Genomic DNA, 12,119 nt, shown 5'->3' with positions numbered 1-12,119 from the left:
GATAAACAGTCAAGAAAAAGTAAAGAGATCTCCTTTGTGATTTCTCAGAATCTGATCTTGACCTGAGAACACACAGATCAATCCTGCGTCCTAACCTCACCTGCCTCAGATCCTCCACTGCACCAGCAGTTTCCTCTGACAGCAGAAGCATAGACACGCAGGGCGGGGGGAAGATGGGATAGAAGATTAAGCAGAAGAAGAAGAAAGCGACGGGCAGATGAAAGGACAAAGAATGATGTGCAAGCGCGTTGCTGAGACATGTTTTAGCTCTTGACAGAACAAGACTTTCTCTTTCCCATCAACATTTCCTTCTATTCTTTTGTCTTTTATTCTGCTTCACTTTCATTCACTTCTATCCGGCTGTCAGACATTTTCCTCCGCACACAGAAGAAGAGAGATTTGTACAAAGATGAAGAGTGCAAAGCCTCGTCCTCACAATTCCTCATCATCCTCACATCAACCCTGTTCTTTCTAACCTCATCTAAGCCTTTTTCTGTATTCGTTCCCCCTTCCGAGCACATGCTTTAGTCCTGCTTTGTGTTTATCCAGTGGTTTTTCCAGCTCAAGGATTTGATGCTCTTAAATCTCTCTTTTTAAGAGCCCAAATGCTTGTATTTTAATTGCGGGGTGTAATTGAATCTCTAGTCTTTTCCTTCTGCGTGTGAAAGAGTCAATATGGAGTGCTGAACTGAAAGATGTGTAAGTGGCCCAGATAGATAAGAGTCCAGCATGTTCTAGAGAGTGGAGTAGAAAGTGATTATTCTAATCCTCACACTGATACTATAACCACTGATAAAGCCATGTATCTGAGTGAGAAATTAAATGGTTCAAATCAAATGTATATTTCCTAAATATAGAAATGGAAAAGGACTGCATATTTAATCAAAATCAATGTAGATATATCAAACAATGCAATAATAAATAATATTCAATATTTTATTCAACAAACAAATCTAGCGGTCAAAGATTTGGGGTTAGTAAGTTCTTTGTTTTTTTAAAGAATCACGATTTCCAGAAAAAAAAAAGATTAAGCAGCACAATTGTTAAACATTGATAATAATAATAATAATAATAATAATAAAAAAATTGAGCACCAAACCAAATCATGTGACACTAGTAATGGCTGCTGAAAATTCAGCTTGAAATCATATGGGTCTAATATATTAGAAACTGTTATTTGAAATTATGATATTATTTCACAATATTACTGTTTTACTGTATTTTTGACTATATTAAATGCAGCCTGGGTAAGCATAATGGACTTCTTTGATTGGTGCTGTATATCCAACCATTACATAATCTTAATAGGACTGCTGTACTATAAGTCATATTATGCATAATTAAAAAAGCAACACCAAGTAACAAAAACATTAAGTCCCCCCAACCAGTAATAAAACATGTTAAACTCTCCATTAGAGATTCAATTATTCTCTAATATGACTCTTTTCAGGAGCAAATCATTCTCAATGTTTCACAGTATGTGTCTTCAAGAGCTGTATAGTCCCACCGACATTTTAACATGTATGAATAGTATTAACATTTCTCCTTTTAATGGTAATATATCTTAAAGGGGTGGTTGATTATGATTTCACTTTTTTAACTTTAGTTAGAGTGTAATGTTGATGTTTGAGCATAAACAACATCAACAAAGTTACAACGCTCAAAGTTCAAAGCAAAGGGAGATATTTTATTTTACAGAAGAAGATTTTTAAGGACTACAACAAACGGTTGGTATGGACTACAATGAGCTTCTTCACAGGTTAGTGATATCACTAACTCTAAAATGTACATAAACCCTGCCACTGGGAACGTGACTTATAGATTAACATGACAGAATATGCTAATCAATGACTAGAAGATTTGTAAGTGTGCCGCGTAAAATGCTCCCTTGAGAACCAGATCAAAAAAGTTATGTGCACCCCATATAAATAAGCTATTTGTAGGCTGATTTCACCAAAAAGTGTGAATACTGTGGCACTATCAAAACAAGCTCCTTGTTTGAGCATCCTGACCAGCCCGACAACATCAGCACTGGCTCAACCAATGGTGTGGATTTAGGGGCGGGGCAATCCGACCAATAGAAGACAAGGAATGTTTAGGAAACCTGTTTGGAAAACAGTCCTTATTTTTACAATTTTGTTTGATGATGCTGGTGCCACAGATATTACACTCTTCACAAAATCTCTGACTGAAGACAATCATCTTTTTATACCATGCTTTACAAAGATATCTGACATCAAATATATCTGCACCCATGAGTGTTCTTACTCACTGCTGAATGGACCTATTAACTACTCAGTTTTATCACTCCCTCATTCTCCATATGAACCACTCGCCATCTCTCTCCCTCTCCCTCTCTCTCTCTCAGCCCCCAATAAAAGCTCAGGAAATGATGAGCATCCTTCAGAGTCCACATGATAGACAGACAGAACGCGGAGGAAAGTCAGAGACAGCGAGAGAGGGTTGAAAAATCAGGAGATAAAATACAAAAACGGGGAATAGTGATTTTTTTCAAACCAAGATCAAAGTGAAGAACTCTGTTGAAGATGGGTGTGGTGTTGGGGACCTTCTCTATGCACACCAAACAGGTCAACTACAGGACAGGTAGGATCCAATTTACACATTAACCAGAAGAAATACGTTCACTAATGAGTTATTGGTTTGTGAGGACGAATGATAGATAGATGAGAAGAGCAAGAGAATTAGACAATATTAGATTCAGTGTCATTTTGATGATTTTCAATAGATTTTTTTGAGTGTATGCTTTTTTTTTTTTCTTTTTTTTTTACACTTAACAATCTTGTTCTACTTAGTGTGTGACTTGAATGTCTGCATGTGTGTTTCTAACCCAGATCATTTTTGGAGAACAAAATTGCAACAGAATGCCCTTGAAGTTGGCTAAAAACTCCTCTTGGGGCCGTGTTAAAAAGGAAAAATGGTTCATAAAGAGATTAAATAATGTTTTATTCCCTTACACAAATGCCAGACTGGATATCTCAAAGGGCAAGAAAATAACTATTTTAATTAGCCAACATTTAGTTAAACTTTTAAATAAAGTCAATGAGAAGTCTGCATGTGTGAGGGATGAATTGAATGTGTTGGCATGCTGGCATGGGCTCCATACAAGGCATTATGAGTTATGAAAGTATTACATGGCCATTTATTCCAAAATGATTACCTCCCATAACGCTCAGAGCTGAAAGGATGGAGGAGGCGATTTGAAAAGCGGAGTGATCAGGCTGCAAGTATGTGATAAGAAAATGCATAAAAATAGTGATTATGTATGCCTTGAAGGTAAAATAAACCTAAACTGTATGCAAAATTACCATTTTTGATTCGCCGCAGCCTTAATGCGCTACAAAATATGCTAAAACCGAACCAAATCAACAAATCAACACCGCTGCACTCACATGTGTGAGCATGTGTTTATACTCACTCATAAGAGCAATAGAGAGAGCCACATTTCATATACACAAACACACACGTATACACACATCTGAGACCTGAAGAAAGATTAAGGAGCCGAGAGGATTACGAGTTCTGGGCAGAAAGACAGAAAGCTTGTTTGAAGTCTTCAGTAAAATCCCCAGGAGTTACAGGAGCTGCCTGTGAGTTTATAACTAGAGACGCAAACTGTGTGTGTCAGCTATGGCACTCGGCCCTGACGGACTATACCTTCTGCTGGATTTCTGAACGCCGCTGCTTCAGGTTCAGGCATTGGGGATAAAAACTGTGAGGATGATCACTAGGAGATTTCAGTTTCAACTTTAAATAGTGTTTCTAGTTTTGTAGTTTGTAGGAATGGCCTATACAAAGCATTGTGACTGCACTGTTTTAAATTATATGTTTGTGTTTGTGCTAAACCATAAGTTTAACTCACTTAGGAATTGTTATACTTGGTGGATCTTCCTTTAAGATACATTTCAAACAGCCTAATGATGTGAGGGACTGATAACATGTCTAATCCATTAATCCATGGTTGAAAAAAAATAGTAACAGTGATGGTAACAATTTCAATTTTTAGCTAACTAGAAATTTTATTCCAGACATCACATAAAGTTATTAAACAAAATCAATAACGACACTGTAAATGAAGCTGACAAATGGTGAAAACATGCAGCCTTATTAATTATGAATGCCCCGGTGCATGCTGGGAACATCAGTAGCATAGCGTTAAATAGCTCTCATCCTTGCTGCATCAAAAATAGTAGACCTATACTGTATAGGTGCTACATTTGGTTTAAAACTTACTTCGTAACCATTAAAAAAGTACGTTCTATTTTGTATGAATGTATGTAGTATGAATGATAATTGGAAGTACTATATCCGCCATGTTGTCATGGTCATGTGACCTAAGACATCAGTTGCGTCACTTCACTTCCATTCATTCACAGATCCTCTCCCATGGCCTCATGGGATTGTAAAGTGTCCATCGAATGCACTTCAGAATCTCGCCGGAAGTAGTAGGTAATTTGGGTACTTTTCGCCTATACTGTTTTATGAAATATATGATTTCTAGGATTTCGGACATATACTACTCGACTCACATACTGTTTTTCGCCTATATAGCATATTTGGATGCAGCGCCTAATTTTATACCTTGGATATTCTCAAATGATCAATCAATCAATCATTTAATAAAACATTTTTAATCTATTTTATGATTGATACTATAACACTTGAGATAACAAACCAACCTTAGAATATTATTAATTTATACATCTTATACCTAATAAATATTATTACTTAAAGTCAATTCTACAGTTCAAATTTATATACATGGTTTATATGGTTTTATTATATTAATTTTTAAGCTATATATAAAAGCACCATAAAAACAAAGTATAGTATGTTAATATTTATTGTATTATTGTTATCACATGCTTGAGCTAGTGTTGAAAGTTTTTAATATGTTTTTATGTAATCTAAACATAAGACTCTTAAACTACAACACTACATATGATTTATAAGAGATAAAAAATAATACAAACATAATACAAAGTGCAAGTACACAAGGTTTTTTTTTTCCTGGTAAATTCTATCAGTGCCATTTCTTACTGTACTGCTGTTGCAAACCTGGCAAAACAATAATATGATCACCAGTTCTCAGTGATACAAGGGTTCAGGCTGTTATTCGCACCATCGCATGTGTTTGCAAGGTTAAAGGATAATTCCGGTATTTAACACCTTGAGTCTATATTGTAGTTTGTTTTGGATGAACAAGAGTGGTGGACAACATTTTTTTGACAATGGTTCCTCTCTCGAGTTTTTGACAAGAATTGGCCATGGACCCATTTAACATTGGAGTCAATGTGCATGTCCGAAAATGTCATTAAAACAGCCAATAATGTTCGTTTACAAAACTGTTAAACTCACCGAGTGGTTAGTGGTGTTCGTTGATGATTATAAACAATATATCGTCGCAATATATGATTCAAATCCGTTTATTTTGCTATAGTGGAACTATTTTTTCAGAACCGTGTAACTTCCGCTCAATATTTGAATCTGAAGCGTTAGCACACTCCCGACCACTTGATGGCGATAACCGATGTTTATGTCTCGCGGGACACTCACGGTCACAGTCGAGTTCAACTTCATATTGCACTGGTCAGTGGTCACGTCTTTCAATATGGTTAGAATTTGTGCGGTCAAAAACTGCGGTAAAGAGCTCTGCTCGCTAGCCTTATGAGAAAAGGAAGCGAGCAAAAAGACTACATCGACCAAATGTAAACAGCCCCCTTTCCGTTTCCGTTAGCGCATTTATATATTAACGAGCACTCAGTCCTTCAACAGAATTCAATGGGATTTTACAAAATGACGAATAAAACACGACAGAAACTGTATTTCGCAACACTTTTTGTTTCTGTAACATCAACTAACATCACTAATCACTCGGTGAGTTTAACAGTTTTGTAAACGAACATTATTGGCTGTTTTAATGACATTTTCGGACATGCACATTGACTCCAATGTTAAATGGGTCCATGGCCAATTCTTTTATAGTCAAAAACTCGAGAGAGGAACCATTGTCAAAAAAATGTTGTCCACCACTCTTGTTCATCCAAAACAAACTACAATATAGACTCAAGGTGTTAAATACCGGAATTATCCTTTAAGCAAATCATCTGTAACCACCTCCCAAGTGCATTGGCAGATTCAATGAGGCGTCTGAATAGGGAAAGTTACAACATAGACATTTTTTGAGTGAGAAAAAGAGGCTTACACGGTTGCACCTGCTTGTGTGGATTTCACACATGCCAGTCGTTTGCTGGATAGTATTGTTTCTCTTCCATGGACGAGTGCCAAAGCAAGAAGAATGCCATTACAAACCTCTTTATCCTGTGTAAGGCAGGTTGTATGAGATAGAGATAAAGAGAAAGAGAGTGTGTTTTGTGCAGACAGGGTTGTGGTGATGGAGTGCAGATGTCTATGCGCTAGAATGAGGATATCTCTGGATATCTTGGCCTGATTTTCAGGTCAGTCCTGCTGGATTTGCGTAATACGGAGCGGTGAGGGTTGATATTATGTAATTACCGTCTGAAGTCTCTTCTTTTTTGTTTTATTAATAAGGTTGCAGACCTGCTGTTTTGAAACTCAGATAGCCCTCATCGGAATTTATTTTCCTCTGTTTCTATCTTTCTTAATCTCTCTTTCCGTCTTTTTAATCAGAACAGTTTGTTGGATCGGTTCCCTTCTAATGAGGGGGAGCATGAAACAAACAAGACTATATAGGTCGTTTTACAATGCATTAAAATGGTTTATGTACAGTACACAAACAAAAAAGCACATTTGTGCATAGTACACACCAAAAATTAGAGTTATTGATCCATGAAACATTCTTATCTGAGTCACGCACAATGGCTGGAAATGAACAATGGATGATAAAACAAACTACTCGCAGTCGTACCACAGCTCATTTGATGTATGTGGATCAGGATTATGAAGGCTAAATGACTCCACAAATTCAGTAAAATCTGAAATATCTTACAATGACCAAACTGTAAAACACTGTAAAAAAAAATTGTAAAAACCTTAATTTACGATGAAACCGGTAAAGTAGATTCCCTGCATGACACATGACTATATTTTATATATAAATAATTTTGGTTCTTATTTTTGTTATCAGTAATTTACATTAGGTTGTTTTGTGTAAAATATGATGGTATTTACTTAGTGGTTATTATTTGTTTAAGATAAAAATCAGATTTTTTTTTAGCTTGGTAAATCAGCCCGGTCTCACCCCAAAACGTCACATACTGACGCGTCTTGACCATTCGGCAACATACGACGAAAAAGGTACCCTTTAACGTCCATATGAGACGCAGACATAAGCGCACCAGCAGCGCCCTCTAGCGGTACCCTACCGCATACCTAAACCCAACCATTCCCGAATCGTCACATATGGACGTTAAAGGGTACCCTTTTCGTCGTATGTTGCCGAATGGTCAAGACGCGTCAGTATGTGACGTTTTGGGGTGAGACTGTGTTAGGTAAATTAACATTATGGACCCTATCTTGCACCCAGCGCAAATGAATTGTCCGCCAACGCATGTATCATTCCTATTTTGCACCCAACGCACAGCGGACTTTTCCCTTCCACAGACGCACGTCGGTAAATTAGGGAATGAACTTGTGCTCCCAGGGGCGGTTCAGGAAAAGAGGAGGCGTGTTCCGGCGCAAACGTTTCCTGGTGCAGTTTCAGAAAACAATTCCGCCACAGCCCAGGAAAAACCTAGTCTAAAGTCAGTAGCGTGTTATTCAGATACAATTTTTAAGGGCGCATGCTTTGCCATAATGTAGCGTGTGCAAACGCGCATTCACTTTGCTTCTCTCATTTACACAGACACAGCAGTTCATATTTTTGCAAACCAAACATAATTACATGGAAAAATATTACCATACGAGGGAAATTATTGTGGTGTCCATGAAGATGTGAAAATATAGGCATAAATCTAGCTTACACATTTACCCAAATTATTCAGGCTAATTGTAATAATGACGGATCAAACCTGCTTTAAAGGGAATGTGAGATGACGCACTGATTGGTTTATTGCACGTTACGCCCCAAACCAGTAATGTAGCTACTTCAGACCAACCCATTTTAGATTTACGTCGAGATCCGCCCCAAAGTTACTTGTGTTTTGCGTTTGATACTTGCGTTTCAGATCGTTAAAATAGGGCCCTATGTCACATAATGAAATACAGTATTCGGTTATCATTTTTATTATTTGTTATAACTTTTAACATGCCATCCCATAATGCCTTGAAATATTGTCACTATATTTTTATGGTCAACTTCAGGCAACCACAGCTGCTGTTTTTCTTTCTTCTTCTTTTTTACAGTGTTCCTATAAGGCAAAATTATAAACTTACCAATAAGTAATAAGCCATACATAATAATAATAATAAAGTTTTAAAGGGATAGTAACCATTTTTTGGATATTTCACTCAAAATAAAAAGTTGTAAAAAAAATTAAAGAAAATATTTTAGAATTCTTTTTTCTTTCTTCATGACATGAAAGTAAATGGGATCCAGTGTTGTTTTGGACACCAGTGACTTTAATTGTATTAAAGGGGTGGTTGATTGCGATTTAACTTTTTTCATTTTAAATAGTGTGTAATGTTGCTGTTGGTGCATGAACAGTATCTGCAAAGTTGCTGCGCTGAAAGTTCAACATAAGCAGAGATATCGTCTTTTAAAAATCAGGAAGTTTAATGCCTACAAAAACGACTCGAATGGGACTACAACGAGATACTTCCCGGGTTTTATACGTAACTAACCCATACATTTACATCAACCCTCCCTCCGGGAAATATGCAAAAAAGGGGACGTGGCCATATTTCTGGAAGATATCACGTGGCTTCGTGGAAGAGGAAGAAAGTGTGTTATTTTCACCCAGCTGTCAGGTCTTCTGTGTTCGGGCTTCCTACGGACGCTGTAGTTCGTTAACAATGGCTAAAATTTCTGTTTGATTATGTTCCTGAAAATTACAATCGTAGCTCTCTGTGCTGCGCATTTTACGGAAGACAGCTTCCAGAATCTCCACTAATTCAATGCCGGATTAAACAAGAAACTGTTACTAAAACATGAAGCAGTTCCAACTTTAAACCCAGAGGCAGCCGTTGTTGGGCCACAACCTGTAAGTAAGACTTAATCATTTTAAATGTTTGCATGTATAATTTCAGACGTAATGTTTTAGTTTGATCAAGGACGTAAACAAATGCCAGCGCTCGCGTTATAGCCACTTAGTTATGCCATTTCGTGTGTATAAGACAAACGTGTATAAAGTTAAAAAAATTATATGTAATCGCAACAGCAAACTTCAGCTGCGGTATTACTCAATAATAATAAATAATTAATAATAATTTGTTACATTTATATAGCGCTTTATCTGAGACCTCAAAGCGCTTTACATAGAAGGAGGGAATCTCCTCAACCACCACCAATGTGCAGCATCCACTTGGATGATACGACGGCAGCCATATTGCGCCAGAACGCCCACCACACACCAGCTTACTGGTGGAGAGGAGACAGTGATGAAGCCAATTAGTATATATATAGGAGGATGATTAGGAGGCCATGATAGACAGAGGCCAAGGGGCAAATTTGGCCAGGATGCCGGGGTTACACCCCTACTCTTTTTCGAAGGACATCCTGGGATTTTTAATGACCACAGAGAGTCAGGACCTCGGTTTAACGTCTCATCCGAAGGACGGCACTCTTTTGGCAGTATAGTGTCCCCGTCACTACACTGGGGCATTAGGACCCACACAGACCACAGGGTGAGCGCCCCCTGCTGGCCTCACTAACACCTCTTCCAGCAGCAACCTGGTTTTCTCAGGAGGTCTCCCATCCAGGTACTAACCAGGCTCAGCCCCGCTTAGCTTCAGTGGGCAACCAGTCTTGGGCTACAGGGTGATATGGCTGCTGACTCAAGTCATTTATTCTGTTATATTAAATGTATAATCGGGAGAAAACCGTATCTCAAAAGCTAACAAACAGCAGTGGCATTTTCAAGTAACAGCGTATACGAAATTATTATATAATAATAGTAGAATAGAATAGAATAATAATAATAAAAAAATGTACCATTCAGAAACATTTTGTAAGAGCCGTGTTTGGGGAGGTTCTGCTTGACTCTCTTCATTGCCGCTTTCTGGGTCTGACTCTGGCTCAAACTGTACGGCAGTATTGATTGACACCATTATTTACATTTGACCGGAGCACATGCAACTTTCGCCCGTAAAGGTGATGGGCGTGAAGTTTCCGGACAACGTGCACTACGCAGTTTAGCCAATTACAACACACCGGCCCAACTAACCAATCTGAGCCCATGCCTGTTTCTGAGGGAGTGGTTTCATAGAATCAGGAAGTCAACCGGTCGTTCAAATGACAGAGGAGAAAGCGGCTTACAATAAAGGGGAAATTTATGAAAAATAAGGCTAAAAAAAAAAAAAAAAAGACAAAGACAAACAAATGTTATATTGCACCCCATAAACACAATCATGCAAAGAAAAAAAGCAGTAAACCACCCCTTTAACAAAAACAGTTGAAACATTATTATATGACTAAGTATGACTGAAAAAGATTGTGTTTCACAGGAAATAGAAAGTCATACATGAGGTTTGAAACAACATGAGAGGGACTAAATTATGACAGAATTGTCATTTTGGGGTGAATTATCCCTTTTAAATGGTTTCTGTTATAGTTTTAGATGCAAGGTTAGCGGATACCGGTAAACATCATTGGCTCGGAATAAAAACAATAGAGGTCAATAGAACAACAAATGTATGTGTGTATAAGAGCAGCAGTGTGTAGATGAAAGTCATCATCCATCTAGCCACATTCGGTGTAAAAATTGTAATTCAATAAGGAAGAGATCTGTGTGTGTGTGTGTGTGTGTAATAGAAAGGAGCATTTCATCCTCATGCTCTTCCTACTGCTTCCCATCATGCAGAGCAACAGTTCCTGACACCGAATAACAAACGGGACCCAGCAGGAACAGCCAGAGCGAGAGCACAGAAAGAGAAATGAAGGGAGTGAGAGGGAGGGAAATTTGTGGGAGGGGCATCAAGGAAGCGACCATATGCTTTTAGCAAGACAATTCCAGCTTGTCTTCATTCACTGACAAGTAAGGGAAGAGTGGAGAGGAAAACAAGAGCAGGGGCTTCAACAAAGAAAGACAGACTGGCGGACTCAACGCTTATTAGTTTGAACGTCGTGTCTCTGCGGTGACAACATGGGAGCAGTAGTGGGCACATTGACTATGCAGACAAGACAAAGACCATCCAGAGCCAGAGGTATGTTGACAAATGACAGATTATCTGACTTGTACTCATAAATAATGGTGCATTATTGTTCAGAAAGACTGAAGCACAAGGAGTTTTGAAGTATCAACAACAGCACTAAATCAATGGCTAACTCAGAACCTGAAAGGACTGAAAAAGCTCTCAAAGAAAAGAAAGAGTGCCCTATTTGTGATGGATAACACTTATAAAAAGATGTGATCTTTCCCTCCTCTTTCAAGAGAGCTGAAAGAGGATGGAATGGATGCATGGTTGAAACAGAGAAGATATGCAGTAGACAAGCAACACATGACGGTCTGCTGTTTACAAATGATGGTTTAACCTCGTCCCTCACTGATAAACATCGTCGACAGGGTGTGTGTGTGTGTGTGTGGGGCATCTTGGAACGTGAGCGGTTGTTTTAACACTCTGCTCACATATCAACCCTCTTCATGTTCACATGCGCCCTAGTGTAGTTGTCATGGAGACAGCTTTATAATGCTTGGTACAGCAGATGATGGGATGTTATGATCGACATGACAGCATTACACATACAGCGCTGCGACTGTTCTTGATCAATTCACATGGATCATAAGTTTAATCACAGTTAAACTCGGGTAATGCATCAGTCATTTATTAATTCAGTCCTTAAATTACACTAAATTAGAGGTCAACTGCACTGCAAATAAACAGGAATCTATTCAAACGTAATCTCTGTGCTTATACATTTAAATACTTTAAAATATATATATATATATATATATATATATATATATATATATATATTTAAAGTATTTATTTATATATATAATTTATGAAGAGCTTGAAAGGTA

General features: G+C 37.9%; 1 protein-coding gene and 1 long non-coding RNA gene across 5 annotated transcripts in view; one reads left to right on the top strand and one right to left on the bottom strand.

Annotated features, from left to right (window-relative positions):
* kcnip1b (Kv channel interacting protein 1 b) overlaps positions 1-12,119 on the top strand; it is a 40,233-nt gene that overhangs the window by 15,240 nt on the left and 12,874 nt on the right. The window contains exon 1 of one of the 4 annotated variants that reach the window (XM_079600538.1): positions 2,406-2,604. The exons of 2 other annotated variants lie outside the window; for them this stretch is intronic. In XM_079600538.1, the coding sequence (XP_079456664.1) occupies positions 2,547-2,604 (58 nt within the window). In that variant the 5' untranslated portion in view covers positions 2,406-2,546. Of the gene's footprint in view, positions 1-2,405; positions 2,605-11,059; positions 11,302-12,119 lie in introns of those variants that run through there. One more of the 4 variants, XM_079600537.1, reaches the window with a different exon arrangement.
* Positions 1-12,119, bottom strand: part of LOC306992076 — a 49,650-nt gene that overhangs the window by 26,295 nt on the left and 11,236 nt on the right. The gene's annotated exons all lie outside the window — the stretch shown is intronic.

This window comes from Phoxinus phoxinus (assembly GCF_949152265.1).
Source record: "Phoxinus phoxinus genome assembly, chromosome: 23".
NCBI lineage: Eukaryota > Metazoa > Chordata > Actinopteri > Cypriniformes > Leuciscidae > Phoxinus > Phoxinus phoxinus.
This window is presented reverse-complemented; position numbering and strand designations above follow the sequence as displayed.